The sequence below is a fragment of the Chelonia mydas genome, chromosome 24, assembly GCF_015237465.2.
Source record: "Chelonia mydas isolate rCheMyd1 chromosome 24, rCheMyd1.pri.v2, whole genome shotgun sequence".
Taxonomy (NCBI): domain Eukaryota; kingdom Metazoa; phylum Chordata; order Testudines; family Cheloniidae; genus Chelonia; species Chelonia mydas.
Window position 1 is genome coordinate 2,388,662 of NC_051264.2, and position 20,416 is coordinate 2,409,077.

At 43.5% G+C, this 20,416-nt stretch overlaps 1 protein-coding gene and 1 long non-coding RNA gene across 2 annotated transcripts; one reads left to right on the forward strand and one right to left on the reverse strand.

Moving 5' to 3' along the window:
* The first annotated feature begins 2,138 nt into the window (after nt 1–2,138).
* LOC119564171 (claw keratin-like) lies at nt 2,139–3,817 on the forward strand. The gene is made up of 2 exons (XM_037883133.2): nt 2,139–2,162; nt 3,024–3,817. Exon 2 carries the CDS (start codon nt 3,045–3,047, stop codon nt 3,543–3,545), a length of 501 nt encoding a protein of 166 aa, XP_037739061.1. The 5' UTR covers nt 2,139–2,162; nt 3,024–3,044; the 3' UTR covers nt 3,546–3,817.
* An 8,934-nt stretch (nt 3,818–12,751) lies between these two features.
* Nucleotides 12,752–19,560, reverse strand: LOC122463774. Its single transcript, XR_006287402.1, has 3 exons — nt 19,452–19,560; nt 14,834–14,908; nt 12,752–13,625 (listed from the first exon to the last, which is right to left on the reverse strand). It is a non-coding gene; the product is annotated as an uncharacterized LOC122463774 (long non-coding RNA).
* Between the last annotated feature and the right edge of the window lie 856 nt (nt 19,561–20,416).

Sequence of the window (20,416 nt, forward strand, 5' to 3'; positions counted from 1 at the left end):
CTTCCAAAGCCTATATTTTCCTCAAGGTATTTTCCCATCTCTTCCATCAGCCGGGACAATGGAACTTTTCCATGCACCAGTCAATGTGCTGAGGTTACAGTTAAGCTTTATTTGACAGCATATCCTGGAATTTATGTGCAGTTTGTGTGTAATTCTTCAATTGGATTCAGTGTGCAATCTTCACCTCAAAGTGCTTCTGTGTCTCTGCATATAAAACAGGCATAACAACAGTTATGCTACATGTGAGCCTTCCTCAGAACTGTGAACTTCAAGGCATTGCAAAAACACTCATTACTATTTTATAAGGGCAAAGTGCTTTAGTATTATAATATTGAGGGTGTCCTCTTTGTGTTAAACGCCCAGTCCTGAGTGCTTGAGTCACGTCAAAACATTCACGCGAGGTCTCTCATGTCCTTCCCTACTCAGGCCATGATATACAGCCTCATAATTTGGGTATTAAAATTTCATTAACTGTAGCTTTACACTAATAATCAAAAACAAGGAGGAAAACATTTACATTCATTGAAGTTGTTATGCATGCAACAAGATTGGTTTCGTAGCTAATAAGGTCCTCATCAGAAGCAAAGGGCATCTCACGTCCTTTCTAAAGCATATGAAAGCACCTGCAACTTAGAACTTTTCAGATCGCTCACCTTGCCTTATTCTTCTTGGTGAAATGGCTAAGTCTGATGTGACACAAACTGTTGTGGGTGGAGGTGCAGAGTATGCACAGAAAGATACACTCCACACCAGGTTTTCTCTAACCTAGGCTGGGTAAAGGGCCTTCCTTCAATTGAAGTTGATGGAGTTGTGTTGGTCTACACGAGCTCAAGTTCAACCCCTTTAACTTTAAGATATATATACAAGGGAAAACAAAGCTACATTCAAAAAAATCGAAGAGCCTCCATTTGAGGGGGAGGGAGCTCACAATCAAGAACCGAGCACTGGAATTACATCTGAGAGCTTGACATGCATTTTAAAGTGAATCTAATCTTTAATATTGGAATCTCTAATTTGTGGTAAAAAGTTATTACTACTTTAATAATACAGTACATCTCTTTGGCCGTATAAAACTTCATGAGTGTTTGTGAAGTGTTTTGAAATGCTTAGATCAGTGGAAGCCTCAGAGTTTCCATCAAGAAAGTTATAATTATACATGTTTTACACAGAGGTGAACGGAGGTATGTTAAAGTCAAGGTCAGACAGGGAGTGATTGGCAGAGTCAGAAAAAGCCCCCAATAGTTGGGACTACTCATGCCAAACACTAACTTCAATCTCCTGAACCCTACTGGATACTTCCCGTTCATGGCTTCCAAATGTGTCCCGAACCTGAGAGTAACTCTTAGAGAGGCTCATTCCAGGGCTTGTTTTTTGTGTGTGTTTGTTTGTTTGTTTTAGTTTTGATAATTGTTTAGAATTGGTGCCACAAGTGGAGGTTTGATTTCTGGTTAATTTTGAATCCCCATAAAGTGAAATTGTCCCCTTGGCAGAGGGCCATCCCAAAGGCCCACGCTCCACAAGAGTCCCTACTAAGACCTAGTGTGAAAGTTTCAAGTGGGACTCAAGTTGTCCAGAGACATCGTAGTATCCCCCTGCCAAATGAGGAATTTCAGACGTAAGCTCCTGACAAGAAACACGCTGAAGGCAATGGAATGATTCCCAATGATTACAATGGGAACTGGATCTGACCCACTGGGGATGGAGGTGGTGAGGGTACAAAATGCAGTGCCCAATGCCCTAACCACGACCAGCATGAACAGAAAGGACCAAAGGGGATATCTCTTCAGGACAGCCAGTTGTGCTACTGATGCAGCTCTGAATCACCTTGACATGCATTCTCATTGCAGCACTAAGAAAGCCAGTGGAATACCATGAGGAAAGCAGTTGGCTCGTACAATTTTTAGATGAAAGAAAGCTGAAGAGTGCAACAATGTCACGCCCTTTGAGGCTGAAATTAGCCCAATAATCCCAAACCCTGAGGAAATCAGCTCCATCCAAAGGAGGATTTAGCAAGGCAGTCAAGTTTGTTTGGTAACTAATTAGGACCTCCTCCACAAAAGGCATCTCAGATCCTTCAGGCAGTCCTACAAACTGTATAAAAGCGCTCACGACTCAAGGCTCTTCTAAACACTTCTCTGCACTTCATTTCCTCGGTGAACACGGTAAGTCCAGTTCCAACTCCATCTCTTTCTTACCATAGAGATATCCTAGTAGCATCCATTTACATTTAAGACTGAATCGTGCACATACTCTCAGGGATTTTTATCAGGGATGAGGGTGTTTTTCCATTATAATCTCGTGCACTTCTTCAGTTGCAAGGGCTGGTGGATTCATGATGTTAAGCTAAAGGGGAGATTTTAGAAGCAACATATGCAACTGGGAAATATAGTTTCATTGAATTGGAAATTGAATTAGGGCATTTAAATCTTTTAAGCGTTTCAGAACGTCCCTTAGCCATTTTTCATTTAGGGAGATTAGGAAGAAACTTTCCCAGTGTAGTCCATACAGGGCCAATTCAGTGGTCTTCTACGTTATTCTGAAGAGGCTGTCATTCATTCATGATTTATCTGGAGAAAAGAAAAGTTTCTGTTCATTTCTCAGCAAGTATTGGTGATTTACAAAGTTTGGAAAACCAAAGAGCCACAGCCAATATCCAAAAGGAAAAGAATTTGATTACCATTATCCCAGCTATGTTCTCTTTGAGAAATGTCTAAAATAGACACAAAATCCCAGCTGTCCGTAATAGAAATAGTTACACTGATTCCAGTTGGTGCCTTTCAGACACAATCACTGAGAGAGCTTCAAAGAGGCTGGTTGGGAGGGAAGTTTAGTGGGAGAGGAGAAGAGGCGCAGAAAGCGGAAATAGGAACAAATAATAACCATGAACATAGGGACTGAATCCACTCCTCCGCCTCTCTCTCAGGCCCTTGTAGACCTCACTACCATAGTAACCAAGCTTTGAAGCCTTTCTTCCACTGACACTTCTACCTTCTCTTTAGTCTGTTCCCTGTTGTGTGTTTCAGGTTCACTTCCATCACAGAAAGATGTCTTGCTCCAGCCTGTACTACCCAGAATGCGGGGTGGCCCGGCCCAGTCCAGTTTCTGGCAGCTGCAATGAGCCGTGTGTTAGGCAGTGCCCTGACTCTGAAGTGGTCATTAGACCATCCCCAGTTGTCGTAACCATCCCAGGACCAATTCTCAGCAATTTCCCTCAGCAGAGTGAAGTGGGAGCCGTAGGAGCACCTGTTGTCGGCGCCGGCTATGGGGGCTCATTCGGTCTGGGGGGACTGTACAGCTCTGGAGGATTGTATGGTTTAGGGGGATTAGGTGGTTATGGGGGACTGTATGGGTACGGGGGAGGTTACGGGGGACTGTGTGGGTACGGGGGAGGTTACGGGGGACTGTGTGGGTACGGGGGAGGTTACGGGACACTGTGTGGGTACGGGGGAGGTTACGGTTACGGGGGATTAGGTGGTTTTGGGGGATTATGCCGTTATGGGGGATATGGCCGTAGGTATCGCGGTGGATACTGTGGGCCTTGTTAATCCCAACAGGAATATCTAGGAAATAAAGGAGAATAGGCCCTACATGTTCTAGCCTTTCCACCAATATGTATCATCAGCATCTCACTTGGAATCATGCTACGTCAGATATGTACTGGAGACGCTGCCTAGTCCTCTGTCTCTAGTATGCTGTCTTTTATTTCCCACCAACTGGGGTAAAACAAGGAACTTAAAAAAGTTCTGCTCTGTATTATTTCTTCCTGTAACTGTGTACTGCAAATTCCATTCGCATTAAAAACTACGCCGCATCATAATATCAGTCTTGTGGTTCTCCTTGTTTCTCCTACTTGTTTAAAAATTCATCTCTCTGGAGGAGGGAGCACCGGGCACATCTCAAGGTGCAACTTTGAAAGCCATGGAGTGAATCCGGCCCTTGAAGAGGTCCATAGGATTATGCAAGCCCTCTGCACAGGGCCAGAGATCCTCCTTTCATTACCGGGTTGAGCAAAGGGTCTTTTCCTGCAAAGATTTATACGCATGGTCACTTAAAGAATGTACATTTTCCCTTTGGTTTCAAGAAGACCAAGCACATGGTTCATGGTAAGCATCTGTGTGAGCCTCTGCAGGAGAATGACCCAGGTTTCAAGAAAGAAAAGAAAAGAGAATTGGCCAGTCAATTGCTTGGTTAATGCATGGTTCAATCTAGCCTCGACCTTTCGAGACAGGCTGCCTTTGCTTCTAGAGCGCTTTGAAGGTTTGGCTGTTCACTAGAAAGCTCTTCTCAACTTTAACTCCACAAATAACCTCGCTGTTCTATAGAGCTGCCTTTCCACAGGCTTTGGGTTTTTCAGCAGAGACTATTGATAATGACAAACACTGGGAAAACTTTATTTATAGGGCCATTTGATACGGGTGCTTTATCTGGAGGCATTTGACCAAACCAATCCCCGTTTCCAACGCTAGCACTACTCCACGGGCTAAGGAAGAATGTTCAAACCAATGTATCACTGGCATGGCAATTTGAGAGCATTTTCAGTAATCAACTCTCAAACATAAACTCTGCTGAAACTGAAGTATGAAATCAGCGACCCACTTTCAGAATACTCAACTGAGGTCACGTAGAGACCTAAAGAGACAGCAAGAGAGAGAGAGAGAATAACAAAGACAGACCTAGTCGCTCTCTTCTTTATTTCGAACTCTGGTCCCGTATTCTGCTTTTAGTCTTCTTCCTCCACTTACCCCCAGTCAGCAACCTAACCAGCTCTATTGAATCCGTGTTCCTGTCTTTGACCGAAAAAGTCCTGTGTCTTAGTGACAATATTTCTGTATTTAATGCTTTGGATTTTCACTCCATTAAAAAATGATTAGAAAGAACATGGCTGGGATAGTATTAATAATGCTAGTTTCCTTGTTAGGATGTAAGGTCTACTTACAAACTAGTTCAGTCCAGCATCAGAATGCAGTACTTTGGTTTGTAAACCTTAGGGCTTGTCTTCACTAGGGGGGTAAGTCGACCTAAGTTATGTGACTTAGCTTAGGTCGACTTATCCTGGTGTTTTCACTGCACTGCGTCAATGGGAGACGCTCTTCTTGGGGGAGGTTGAGTACTGGGGTTGACCAGAGAGTGCTCTGCTGTCGATTTAGCAGGTCTAGCAGCGTTGATCTCCCCGTAGTGAAGACCAGCCCTCTGTGTGTCACCAGTACTTGCTGATGAATAAAGGAACGTATTTGGCTTTTAAAAATCAAAACAAAACACTGAGCACCACTTCCTCAGCTCGTGCAAATCTGCGCTTTCCACTGATTATTGGGGACTCTGTGGGCATGGGGGAGGTTACGGTTACGGGGGATCAGGTGGTTATGGGGGATTGTGTGGTTACGGGGGATATGGCCGTTGTTATCGCGGTGGATACTGCGGGCCATGTTAATCTCAACAGGAATATCTATGAAATAAAGGAGAGTAGGCCCTACATGTTTTGTCCTTTTCATCATTATGTTCCTTAAGCATCTCACTTTGAGATTTACTATGGCAGATATAATAGAGATATGGAGAGATATGGAGAAGCTGCTAGTTCTCTGCCTCTGTTATGCATTGCTTCATTTCCCACCAACTGGGATAAATCAAGGAACTTAAAACTGTTTTGCTCTGTATTGTTTCTTCCTGTAAGTGTGTACTGCAAATTTCATTCGCATTAAAAACTATGCTGTATCGTAATATCAGTCTTGTGGTTCTCCTTGTTCCTCCCTCCTTGTTTAAAAATCGTGCCGGATGAAATTCATCCCTGTGGAGCAGGCAGCACTGGGTACTTCTCACATTGCAACTTTGAAGGCTATGGAGTGAAACCGGCTCTTGAAGTGGTCCATGGGATTCTGCAAGCCCTCCGCACAGGGCTGGAGTTCCTGCTTGCATTGCCTGGTTGAGCAAAGAGTCCTTACCTGGAAAGATAAATAAAGATTGTCACTTTAAGAATGTATTTTTTTCTTCTGGTTTCAAGAAGTGTCATGGTTTATGGTAAACATCTGCAACTTTGGACTTTTGAGATCACTTATCTTGCATTATTCTGCCTGGTGAACTTGGTAAGTCTGATTTGACTCACTGTCTTTAAAGCTATTCAGATGTCATGTGTATGTACTAACTGGATCTTGCACAGGCATTCTGTAATTCTTAACATGTTAAGGTCGGATTTCCATATATATATATTATGTTGCCTGCATAAGTGGACACACCCGATAAAAGTTAAAGCTGGAATGTTGAAAGGTACATAGTTATTTGAGACACCCAGTTCCCATTAATTTTTACTGGGAATTGGATATTCAAATCCCTTAAAAAGCTCTGAAAAATCTCAGCCCTAAGTTTTAATTTAAGGCTGTAAGGAAGAATCGCCTATGATTTATTCCATAATGGATCATTGCAGCGTTCTCAATATCTGAAACAACGGTACTCAACTTTATTTGAAATGAGACAATACATTACAAGGACCACAGGCCTGATTTGGAACTGTTTTTATCTTTTGTATGTAAGAAGCAATTTTAGAGTCAGATCAGGTGGTGTAAGTTACTGTGGCTCCACTGAAATCAGAAGAATTGGACACATTTACAACAGCTGAGGATCTATTCCTTAGTATAGTTTTTTTATAAAAAGACTATTAGGATATAGATGCACAAGCATGCTGGCCAGAACATGTGGGACACAACTGGTTTACGTGGAGAGGTTAAACAAGGAAACAAGCATTACTAACATTGTACTCTCCATACTCTCGGTTATAATTATGGGAAATGGACAGAAAATTCCAGGTGTCCAGGATAGAAAGACAAAGAGAAGAGTTCAAAGGGGTTGGAAAAGAGGGAAGGTTAAAAAAAAAAAAAGGGTGGAGGGGAAGAGATCTAGAAGGAGGGAGTACGTCGCCAGAAACTGAGAGACTACGTCAGTTCTCTGTTCCCGTAAGAATAGTAGCTGAACTTCCGAATTTTTATTCCACTGACAGTTGTGCCTTAAGTTTACTCTGCTTAGCCTGATTGATGCAATTCCCTGTCACTCTCCCATAAAGCCTTTCTCTGAATGTCTTTCTGTGTGTCAGCAGAGATGATTAACACAAAAAGGCACTGAATTGTACCTAAGGGTCAGAGAAAGCCTTAGTATAATAATGGTTACTCTTGCAACAAATTTCAAAACAGAGCTACTTTGCAGCACCTCAGGGGAAACAGAACACAAATAGTCATATCCAAAGCAGAGGTTTTCAGAAGCCTGCCACTGGCAGGCCTGGAACTCACAGCCATTGTGCCTGGGGTGAAAGTTTACTGCCATATTCCCCAAAGCAAATGGTGCTAAGGGCCTCAGAACAGTTGGTCTACCTACTACAATTAGAAGGATAATAATTACCCAAATGATTGAAGTGGTTACAAATTTCAAACATGTTAGTGGGTGGAGTAGAGTTAAATTTCAATGTATAATTCAAATAGCAAAAAACTCAAAAGACAACCCAGTTGCTTAAATGCAATTTCCCACTACTTACCTAGAAAGTTAAAAGGGAAAATATTCCTAGTCTAGGTGAAAGGCTTTCCTATATCTTGGTACAAATACCTGAAATTATACACTTTCATTGGGCTACTGTGATCGGAAAACACAGAAGTCTTTCTATTTAAAGAAAGGGCTACACAACTCTGCACATTAATTCTGACAGGTGCTTAACTTTGACTACACAAAATTGGCTTGTGCATGGAACAGTTCCAGGGTCTGGATTGCTGGAAGAGACAGAAAAATATCATGAGGAAAATACGGAGTTGGAGCAAAGGTTTTCCTTTTAGCAACACTCAGATTAATTTACACTTGAGCAACCAAACGGGTCTTGTAATGAAGTTTGGACACTTGAATTTTATACGGAGATTTACAGTCCTACACCACACCTGAACAAGCATGACATTTACATGTTTGTGATTTTTTTGGAGAATTATTTTCCTTATGTAGGCAAAATAACATGCCTCCAAAAAGGCAAAGTTAGATAATATTGAGATCTGATCTAGGTGGTCATTGTTTAAAAAAAGAGAATTACCAATTACTCTCATGTAAGTGACATATTTGGAAGCCAAGAATGGTAAATGTTACTTAACAAGATATGTTATTAATGTTGTCTTGTGTAACACTGTCTAATATAATGACAGGTTTCAGAGTAGCAGAGTTTCAGAGTAGCAGCCGTGTTAGTCTGCATCCGATGAAGTGAGCTATAGCTCACAAAAGCTTATGTTCAAATAAATTGGTTAGTCTCTAAGGTGCCACAAGTACTCCTTTTCTTTTTACAGTCTAATATGGGTCAGGACTAGTGGTTAGTATGTGGCACCAGAGGTTAAGACAATTACATTTTATTTCTGCCTTTGATATGCAGTAGTGGCATTCATCTCAATGTGCCTCTATAAATCTGCAAGTAGTAGGAGGAGAATAGCAATTCCACTGGGTGTTCTGAGATTTCCCCTGCACTAAGGGCTTTCACACATTTCAGTTCCAATAGTTGGACTGTGATAGGTGAAGAGACAAGGAGGCCTTGGGCAACCATCCAAGGAAAGGTGCCACAAGTACTCCTTTTCTATTAGCAAGCATAGCATGCCAGCCACCAGCCCACTACCCTGTGAACTGGCGCAGCAGAACTGGGTAAGATTCTTTGGCCGATACTTTTGGTCAAAAATGCATATTGTGCAACACAAAACATTTCATGAATTTATGTCCATGTTACCCATTCTTCATTCACAAAAAAAAAATTCCCAAAATACTGAAACACTGGTTTTTGTTTGAAACAACTTTTCTTTTAGAAGTGCTTTGATTTCATTAGAAAATTTCCAACAAAACATTTAGAAATTGTCTAAATCAAAATGGAACATTTCTATTTTTTTCAAGCAAAACATTTAGTAGAACCGAAGACAATTTTTTTGACTTTTCAATTCGTTGAGAATTTTTAAAAAATTGTTTTGAGTCTGACCCAAATTGATTTTTCTTCATCTTTTCCAAATTGCCAATGAACTAAAATTTGACCAGCTCTACTAAGGGCAGTGTGTGTGTGTGTGTGTGTGTGTGTGTGTGTGTGTATGTGTGTGTGTGTGTGTGTGGACAGCAGAGCTGAATGTTACATATAAGGAGGCTGAAATAGAGAAAGGGTTATTCAGGGCCCCCAATATCAATCACTTTGAAAAATCTTGATCTAGACAGATGAAAACCTTGGCCTTGCCCTCCATCTGGTACAAGAAACAGATCAGGATTCTGTTCTCATTTACACATGTGGAACTCTAGGGTAGCTATTTAACTTCTATAAAATTATTCCAGATTTATACTAGTATGCAACTGAGATATCAGAATTTAGTCCAAGTTGTCCCTCACTACCCTGAGGGGAAGCACTATTTAGGGGGAAAAAAACCCTGAAAGACATTGGCAGATGGCTGAAGGTCAAGGGAATTCCAACAGAAGCAGACATTTTCTCACTAAATTTTCCTTCCACACCCCTCTTCTATAAGGTTATATTATACAGCGCTGTAATTTGAAAACTGATGGCCCCACAGGACAACTGCCACGGTCTGCCATCTGCTCACCAAGGACCTCCGGATCCACATGCTCAGATAACACTGCCCAATGAAAAATCAGCCTTATTCTACACTACTTTGAAATCTGTGTTCCTATTTATACCAGTGCATCTGGTGCAAGTGCAACATGGTGAGAACTTAGGGTGACCAGATGTCCCGATTTTATAGGGACAGTCCCGATATTTGGGGCTTTTTCTTATATAGGCTCCTATTATCCCCCACCCTCTGTCCCGATTTTTCACACTTGCTGTCTGGTCACCCTATGAGAGCTATTCAGCATAGCAAATGTCACCGTTCCTGCTGTGTTGAGTCATGGTATCCCAAGGCCATTTTATTAAACATTGGCAAGCTGTAGCGCTGTGTAACCCACCTCCCTTAGAAACGATTGCATTTCATTACTGAATTCATTCCTAATGGTTAAACTATTTATAGGGGACCATGAATCAGCATTCACGTCACACTCCCCATCAGTACCCAGCTCAAGCCAGCGAAGCGAATGATCCAATCAGCGGACCAAATTTGTGATGAATCCTGGTCACATGCCACCTGAGGCACGTTTACACTAAGAAGAACTATTTATAAACACACAGGAGATTCCTGACCCTGCAGAGGTGTTTGTTGTATGTGTGGGAAATGGATATATGCAGGTGTTTGCAACATTCTTGATGAATCATAGAATGTCAGGGTTGGAAGGGACCTCAGAAGGTCATCTAGTCCAACCCCCTGCTCGAAGCAGGACCAAGTCCCAGTTAAATCATCCCAGCCAGGGCTTTGTCAAGCCTGACCTTAAAAACCTCTAAGGAAGGAGATTCTACCACCTCCCTAGGTAACGCATTCCAGTGTTTCACCACCCTCTTAGTGAAAAAGTTTTTCCTAATATCCAATCTAAACCTCCCCCACTGCAACTTGAGACCATTACTCCTCGTTCTGTCATCTGCTACCATTGAGAACAGTCTAGAGCCATCCTCTTTGGAACCCCCTTTCAGGTAGTTGAAAGCAGCTATCAAATCCCCCCTCATTCTTCTCTTCCGTAGACTAAACAATCCCAGCTCCCTCAGCCTCTCCTCATAAGTCATGTGTTCTAGACCCCTAATCATTTTTGTTGCCCTTCGCTGGACTCTCTCCAATTTATCCACATCCTTCTTGTAGTGTGGGGCGCAAAACTGGACACAGTACTCCAGATGAGGCCTCACCAATGTCGAATAGAGGGGAACGATCACGTCCCTCGATCTGCTCGCTATGCCCCTACTTATACATCCCAAAATGCCATTGGCCTTCTTGGCAACAAGGGCACACTGCTGACTCATATCCAGCTTCTCGTCCACTGTCACCCCTAGGTCCTTTTCCGCAGAACTGCTGCCTAGCCATTCGGTCCCTAGTCTGTAGCGGTGCATTGGATTCTTCCGTCCTAAGTGCAGGACCCTGCACTTATCCTTATTGAACCTCATCAGATTTCTTTTGGCCCAATCCTCCAATTTGTCTAGGTCCTTCTGTATCCTATCCCTCCCCTCCAGCGTATCTACCACTCCTCCCAGTTTAGTATCATCCGCAAATTTGCTGAGAGTGCAATCCACACCATCCTCCAGATCATTTATGAAGATATTGAACAAAACCGGCCCCAGGACCGACCCCTGGGGCACTCCACTTGACACCGGCTGCCAACTAGACATGGAGCCATTGATCACTACCCGTTGAGCCCGACAATCTAGCCAACTTTCTACCCACCTTATAGTGCATTCATCCAGCCCATACTTCCTTAACTTGCTGACAAGAATACTGTGGGAGACCATGTCAAAAGCTTTGCTAAAGTCAGGAAACAATACATCCACTGCTTTCCCTTCATCCACAGAACCAGTAATCTCATCATAAAAGGCGATTAGATTAGTCAAGCATGACCTTCCCTTGGTGAATCCATGACTTGACTGTCAATCACTATATTTGTCCAGAGCTGGAAAGACTGGAAATTGTTGTAACCCAGTTTCTGAACACATCACACACTAGTGGATTAGTTTGAGTTTTCTAGTGAACTGAAACCCAAATTCACTACATGAAAATAAGATATCTGGGTCAGATTCACCACCACCCAGAATCCTGTCACCTACACCAGAGCTAAGCGAAGGTGGAGCATCTGATCTGGTAGAACTTTGCACATACTTAAGATTGACACAAATGACTACTCTCCGCATTCACCAGTTACATTCCTCTGTGTGGCAGTATACGGCACAGAAGCAGAAGAAAGGAAGAATGTATAGTAATGCAAAATGGACAAATAGTGTGGAAGAGTGGTAGTGAGTCTATAGGTAGAAGGAGAGCAGAGATTTCTGATTTAGAGCCAATTATTCAAAATGCTCTAACATTCACCTGTGCAAACTGCATTGGCATTGTTATGCTTCATCAGGGCCTGGAACAGGGATAGCTGCGGAAACTTGGTTTGATGACCAGCACCCCAGAGTAGAAAAAAAAAAAAAAAACCCAAAAAACGCTGTCGTTAAAATTTCCCCAGCATTAGTTTATACTAATCATCTCTGCTGAGGCACATGAAAACTCTACGGGGAGCTTAGGGAAGAGTGGCTGTAAAGTGTATACTGCAGGTTGATCAGAGCTTTCTGTTTAAGAACCAATTATTGAAAATGCTCTGATACCAAGAGCATCCTCAGATTGTCTTGAAAAAGACAGTACAGAGGGGTTGGGGTAGAATTTACCCTGCATTAACGAAGCATTTTTGGAGGTGAATTATTTTATTTGTGAAAAACTGGACCACTGTCCTGTGAAGACGTACACAGGTGCTTCACATAAATTATGTGATCAGCCTTATTACATTCAAAGAGACAGTTCATATGATTAAAGTCAAGTATGTGCATAAGTGTTGAGGGGCAGGGTCTTTACTGAAAGATCTCTGACCCTAAGGAAAATTGACCCACATGAAGAAAGGCCCACCCAATGCTTGTCACCACAAAAGGGGCCTGATTTTCCATTCAGTTCAGGGCTTACATAGTATTTAAGAAGTGCATAGGCCTGGCTTTGGTTCTCTGTACAGGATGAATTTCACCCAGATTGGTTTGCTCATAAGGAATGGATGAGAAAGAAAAAACAGAAGGCAGTATTATGATGCAGCAAATTTTTAATGAGACTAAGAAGTAGAATATACAGTGGTAGAAAGAAACAGTATAAAGAATGTTTTCCAGAGGTTCAAGAAGGGCTCCAAACCCATCACCCACTCCAGTGTGAATGACTTTCTTTCTTGCAGCTCTTAAGTTAGATAATGAAGCCTGTTTTCAACCATCTCAAGCCACATGTTTCACCCCAGTCAGTGACAGAGACAAAAGCATGGTATAAGCAAGACTAATCTGCTGTAGCAAAGTTAAAAGCAAGAAACAAATGGTACATATTCATGGAAAGGCTAGAGCACAGAGTACCTAATCTGCATTGACACTAAGACCTCTTTGCAGGACTCTGGCAGTGAAAGGATCCTTAAAGAGTATAAATGTAATTTATATTCACCTTAAGGCCCTGCTTCCTCTACACTGCCAGAGGGCTGGGTGTAACAAGATAGTAATCAGGAATCAGGCCTTTGGTGTTAATCAGCAGATAGCTGGGAAGGCATAAGAAGAAAGTCAGAAAGTATAACATAGGAAATACATCTAGTGGGCAACTTTAGAGGTGCTGTGCAGTCACAGCTCTCATTGACTAAATTTAAGTCGTGGGAGCTCAGCACTTCCAAAAGCCTTGCCCATAAGCTCAGTTGTGAATCCGTATCTTGCTTTTCATTGTTCTGTGCATGTTCCTTCTGGGTTTAACATGGCCCACAGTTTCCATAGCTGTACCTATGGCCCCGCTGGAAAGCAAATGGGTAGCAATGTCCGGAATCGTATGATCCCCTGTAACCATAAGAACCCCTATAACCACATGAGCCACCATGACCACTACGGCCTCCATAGCCACACAGGCCCCTGTAGCCACAAGGGCTCTCACAAGCCCATTGGCCCCCATAGCCACAGGGTGAGTAGCACCCATCATTGCACCCGTAGCCGCTCCAAGTCATTTTCTGCGATGGATGTAAACCTGAAACACAGAGCAGGGAGAAAGTAAACAGGAGGTGTAAGTGCCAGTGGAATTAGAAAGGTTAAAGCACAGTCACAGGCATAGGTTGATTGTAATGCACATTGTAACGGGGGCTATGTAGATGGAATAAGGCAATGACTTAGTCCCTCAGTCCCTAGCTTCACCTCTGCTCCCAGTTCCTCCTTCTATTCTCTTGCTTCACTCATCTTTAGCCACACACCCTTAAACCAGTCTCTCACTCTTTGCCTTTACAACACAGGCTGTAATAAGTAATCCCACAATACAGAGTATTTTTATCATGGACACCTGGAGTTTTCAATCCATTTCAGAAAATTTTAACATGTTGTACAGAGGGGACAACATTAATGTTGATTTCCTTTTTATGATTTAACCTCTGAAATCAGTTCTGTCCAGCATCACAGATTGGCATTTTGGTTTCTAAACCAAACTTGCTAATGAATGAATGCAAAATATGCTTTTGTGAAAATAAAGCACTATGAAGCAGAATGTCAGCTGGCGCAAATCCATGCATTTTCATTGACCCCAATACAGATGCACTAACTTACACCATCTTAGGATCTAAATCTAAAATTACTACTACCCATTTGCTACTTTCCTAACACCTGTGAACTATAAGTTGGGTGTGATATTTCAAATTCAAGGACCTGAAAGTGCAGTTTCCAACTAAAATTTAACAGGAAATAGGTTTCCCAAATGTGTATGTTTTAAAAGTCTCAGGCTTGCCCTCTAAAGCTGAAATCAACCTATGCCTGTAACTTAATATAACCCCTCTATATTCCTAAAACTCACAGAATGTATTAGCAAAATTTAAGCTTTAATTTAAACAAAGATTAACATGACATGGATAGCAATACAGAGATTGAATCAACTCAGACTTACCCAATTCACCAAAGAGTACAAGTCTAGAGAAGTGGTTAGAAGCTAACCTAAATCATGAGCGCTTTTATACAATTTCTAAGACCTAATTAGTTCCTAAAATACACTTTGTAGTCGCCAGAACTCCTCTGTTTTCCTCACTGCTGGTGGTTATTAGTCTATTTTTAGCCCCATATGGTATGACATGTACATTACATCTTGCAGGACTCATCTTAAAATTTTATAGGCCAAATTATTACATTGATTTCATTGAAGTTACAGTGGGAATGAATGTCATGGGAATACAATAGTATATTAGTAGCACAATCTACTGTCAAGCACAGGAATTCATTCTGGTTCTTCAGATCCACACTGGAACTGGTTAGAGGCATTTGCCCTGGCAGTTCCTAGGAAGGATTTAGAGTTGTTATTCTGAACGCTCAGCACCTCCATCCCCAGTGGGTCTGATACAATGCATACTGAAATCAGTGGGAGTCGTTTAGCAGGCTTTACAGCAGGACATACTATAATAGTATGCTTTGTGCTTATAAAGCATTAATGAATGTTCGTGAAGAACTTTTGAAATCCTTAGTTCTGAGGAAGACTCAGAAGTCACGATGACGGTTACCCTTGTTTTATATGTAGCTAAAAGAGGAACATTGAGGTGAATGTCACACCGGGAGCTACTGAGTGTCAGAAACAGAATCCAGGAATCCTGCCTCCTCATGTGACATTTCAAACACCAGTCCTAACCTCTATTGCATTAGAAGATAACATTCTTCAATTCCAAATGTGTCAAAAACAAAAATATTGTTATAAAGATTCATTTGGTGGATTTTTTTCTGACATTCTGGATGAGTCATCTTATCTGAGCCTAAACAATAGACAAATATTGTGAACCATGTTTCCTTTGTCTTCTATGTGAGTATAATTCTCCAACAAAATGATCAGCATAAATGTTTCATACCTGTTATTGGGCAGTGCATCATTTTGGAATGAGTAATTGGTTGCAGTCCTTCTTGAAACCCTGGAAATATATTTTCTTCTCTGCACTATTTCCATCTACAACTACATATTTTACTTTTCTTTTGCATTAAAATTACATTGCAATATGACATTGGCCTTCTGGTTTTCCTTTCTTATTGTTCCCTATTCACATATTATTCTGGGCGAAATCAGCCTTGTACACTTCCACAAATAATTCCCTGGCGTGCATCCCAGATGTTTGCAATTGATAGAGTTAGACAAACTAATTATTGATCCTGATGTCAAATCCAATTGGGTAATTTCAGCTTACTGGAGATCATGACATAGTTTTGAGTTACTGGGAGTGTGCAAGATGTGTAAGAATTGTTGGGATTCCCTCTGAGACGGTTTCCACTCAGCTTATCCAGAACACCTTGTCCAGATCTGGGAGAATACTTCAGGCTGCTCTCTGGGATCCAAAAACTCTAGCTTGTCACTCAGGTTACTTTATTAGGCATAGAACAGCTCTCTGCATATACTGTCCAGGCCCAGACACAGGGAGTTTAGGTACACGGTTATGTGACAAGTCCAAACTATGTCACACACTATCCAGTTTATATACTTTTTTCCTAGCTACTAACATCTATACTTCAATCCAATTAGTTTGGACTTGATATGGCTCGCATAAGGACCAACCACTTTGCAGATAAGGTGAGGATATAAGTGATTGGTTGTTACACCCTCATTCAAGCCTATCAGTTCAGAGTGTTCCCACTTATCCCAACTAGCCAGAAAACAGACTCCAGCACACAGCCTATCACACCCTTGCTTACAGTTTAACCTTGCACTCATCAAGCTATATGCAAGTTTACTTATGCCCAGAAAGATCTATGCCTACAAGAATGGGAACATTTTGCTGACATTTTCCTTTATTTGGTATCCATGGACAAATGAAGACAGGATTGCACCACAAACAAAGATATGCATACCTTGGTGTGAATGGATGATTTTGTGATGAAAGGAAAGGATAGAAACTGAGATTTGCATTTAATTCCTGGCTCTGCCATAGGTTTAATGTATGAATTTGTACTAATTGGGGTCAAATTTTCAAGAAGACCTCAACACCCAAAATCATTAGCTATATTTAAAATATGGTCTTTATTATCTGTCTCTCCACTCTTAACTCTGCCCCTGGGCATGGCAATAGGGACTGAAAATATGGAAGAGCTCAGCATAAATTCACATCACTAATCCCAATCACACAGTTGCACCATCCCTCAGGATGCTATGTTTAGTATTATTGATCCCAGGTGAACTTGCAGGTGATTAGCATGGCTCTCATGTCACATTCAGAGGCTAACAGTCCAGGAGGGATGTCCGGGGGAAAGTGAAATACATAGCCTCATTTTAGCCATATTTCCTGGCATATTCCCAGAACTCCACACCTGCACTGGAATTTCCACACTGCTCAGTGCCTATCCTGGGTGCTGTACTCTGAAACCTGTTGCTCTGGAGAGAACGAGCAGTGTGTTAGCAGTTAGCAGACCTCACCATGCTCAGGCAGGAGTGGCCCAAGTGACATCCCAGGATGGATTTCTTGCTAATTGCAAATACTGAAATATTGCACAGTCTTTGGGGATTTGTTTTACCAGGGAAGCAGGGAAAGTATTTAGAAGTTAGATAGTTGAGAGCTGAGTCAAGCTCTTCTCCTCACACTACTTTTTCACTCTACCCTTTTGTGACAGGATCCCTGGGGTACTATCTGGAACTGGAGTACCGCTGTGCCCCCTTAACTCTCCAGCCTGGGCTGGGTGTCTCTCGCAACCCTTTGCGAGTGACAAGCAACAACCAACAGCCCCAGGAGCTGTCATCGCTCAGCACAACAGCAGGTGGAGTCCCACACCCAGCCAGATTGCATGAAGGAACCAGAGGTGCCACACCTTTGTCCTGCATGTGTTCGGAATAGTCTCATTGAGTAGAAAAGGAAAACTCACATGCTAGAAGTGAAGCATGTACATAAGTGTTTATAGCAGCTGGGCTTGAGACAGTGTAGACAGTGAAAAAAGCCAAGTGTTACAACATACTAACGCATTATCGGAAGAAATTCACAATACAAGTTAAAAAACAACCCAACCAACCCTTGCAGATTTTTCTAAGAGTAGCACTCACACACTATTAGAGGTTATTCAAAAAAACCTGAAAGTCACTTCACATTGAATGGGCCCTTGAAATATGTGCTAATTACTTATGCTAAGGAACCTGTTTCACCTTCTATTTAGCCATGACACTCCCAGAGTCCATTTCCCAGACCTGAAGATGAGTGCTGTGTAGCTCAAAAGCTTGGCTCTCTCCCCAACAGAAGCTGGCCCAATAAAAGATATTACCTCATCCACTTCATCTCTCTAATATCCTGGGACCGACACAGCTACACAGCATGAAAGACTCGGGTCATGGGTCTGGTTGTGCTCCCCCTACTGGACGCTCACCAGACTACTGTGAGGGGATCCAAACACTGAATCCTACTTGCCCTGAGCTTGTGTAGCTGGGACTTGTCTAGGCCCTGTCCCAGGCTTCAGGCCACTAGACACAAACTTCAGTTGCAGACCTCCTGTCTGATACCCCTCTTAAGAGTGGGGTTCATGAGGTCCAATTGTCCAGGCCCTGAGACTAGTGGTGCTTTTCTCCCAACCCTCCCTGCAGCTCTTGGATGCTCCCCAAAAATCCCCCCCAAAGGCATGAGGCTCCTGGTTTACAGTTCACCTCTTCGAGGACATGTGGTAGCAGAAGCAATCAGACACAGGCTTAGCCAAAAGTCTCTAGTGCAATTCCTCTGAAGAGATAAAACACAAGAGAGTACCGATCATCTGAAAAACAACAAACACCCTCCCTCCAGCTTACCTTTATTGTAAACAGGGGAACAGCCCCGCTATTGTGGGGAAACTTTCCTGACTTCTGCACGATCCCTGTGAATTGGGTAGCGAAAGGATCCAAGTCCTCGCTCCTACCCTTTACCTAGGGGCCTGCCTGACCTTGAGGACGCCCCTTCCACTCTCCCATGTGGCAGAGTCCTCGTAACCCCAATAAGGCTGGGCCCAGGATTCCTGGGAGGCTGAACCCGCTGTCTCGTTGTGGGTCTCAGGACAGGAGCTAGGGTGTCCCCACTCCAGGGTGCTCTCTCCCTGGCCCAGTGAGCACTCCATTAAGTTCAAACCACATACAACTTATTAAAAACGGCAAGAAACAGTAAGAAAAAATAAGGGGAAAGAAAGCCAAAAAAAAGGGAACAAGGAACCCTACCCTGTGGGCATAAACAGTGGTCTCTGGGATGTAAGGGAAGTTCAGTCTCTTCCTCACACTCCCTAGGCCTCCCGCCCAGGCCCTGGCTGCGCTGTGGTGATACCGGGGGTCGGGCACACGCCCTCAGGCTCTGGGTGGCAGGACCCTTCTTCCTGGTATCGTCCCTCCCGTCGGGTTCATGTCCCTCCGCCAAGTCAGTCTCCCAGTGCCCGCCCCCGCGCCCAGGGTGCCCGCCTCGCTCTCCCCAGCTGCTCACCCCACTCGGCTTCGCTATCGTGTGTGGTACGGCCAGCATCCGCCATGCCGGCTCTGGCCCCACAGCGTCCGGCTGCAGCTCAGACCGGGCCTCTGCGCTGCTCCTGCTCCCAAGCTCTGGCCCCAGGCTGCTGCTCACTCCCCAGCCCGGCTCAGGGCTGCTGGGCTCCCCTTAGCTCTGACCCGACTCTGGCTCAAGCAGCAGCAGCTCGCTTGGAGGACGGGCCCCTGGGTTCCTGACTCCCTCATTGGCCTGCCTGCCCTGTCAATCGGACTGACTTGGAGTGTTGGCCTCTCCCCATTGGCCCTGCGGACTGTCAATCTCACAAACCTGATTTCTCTCCCCCTTTCTTTTGCTAATGGGAGAGGGCCAACCAAAAAACATATCCCCACTAAAGTTTCCCTATAAGGCCAACAGCCCCCTTATATGACCTTGAGAGTCCCTGGGCGTGTGGGGAGGTCCTGTGTTGAGGTAGGCCGGGCTGCCCTCTGCCACCTCAAGTGCCTGCTCCTGCAGCAGCTCCCCTCAGCTTGAGCAGCAGAAAATGGCTACAGAGCCAGAACAGAGCAGCTCCTGCCCTTTTATACCTTCCCAGGCTCCTCTGGCCTGCGACCTCTTGCTCAGTTTCAACACACAAGAGCACAGAGCCCTAGCAACTGCTTGTGTTGCCAGGCAACCTGATAAACCAACACACCTGGGAAGAGACTAGGCCTCTGTCAACGGTTGCTCCATTTCAGAGGGGAAGCAGCTCCTAACTTACCAGCCCTTCATTGTTAGCCTTGTGGCGCTATCCCTTGGAATTCCAGGCCCCCGCCTCCCCCCCGAGAGGACAAACGAACCGCACATTCAAAATGGAGTCTGCATTCTACCCAGATATACATAAAAGCCTCTCCAATATCAAACAGAATGCATAAGCTGTACAGAGGCAGTTTCCCCCAAAGCATCACAATTTATTAAAACCTCAGTGGAGAGGGTAATAATTTCTGAGCTTCAGGCCAATCATATTTTGAGCAGGGAAATATTTACAAGTTGGAAGCCATTTCTTTCTTTCATTTCTATCACTTTGTTGCTTTGTCGTTGGAAGATGGTGTCCCTAGCACGGGGGTGAAAGTTTTTGGATGACGAGGTTGCCAAAAAGACAGTGTCAGGCTTGAAACGATTCACCGGTTTGCTGAATAGTAGCAGTAGTGCCTTCCTTATAACATTTAGCTCTGTGTTACTCACCTGGGGCACGGGAGACCCACATTCTGCTCTCCTCTCTGCTTGATGTGGAGAAGGCATTTGAAGTTAGGCCTCTCACTGGGCCATGAGATATTCTTGGGGAATTCTTTCTGTTGTTAAAATGGGGCGATGTGCTCTTATCTTCCCTTTCCCTCTTGACATCTCTCTCTCTCTC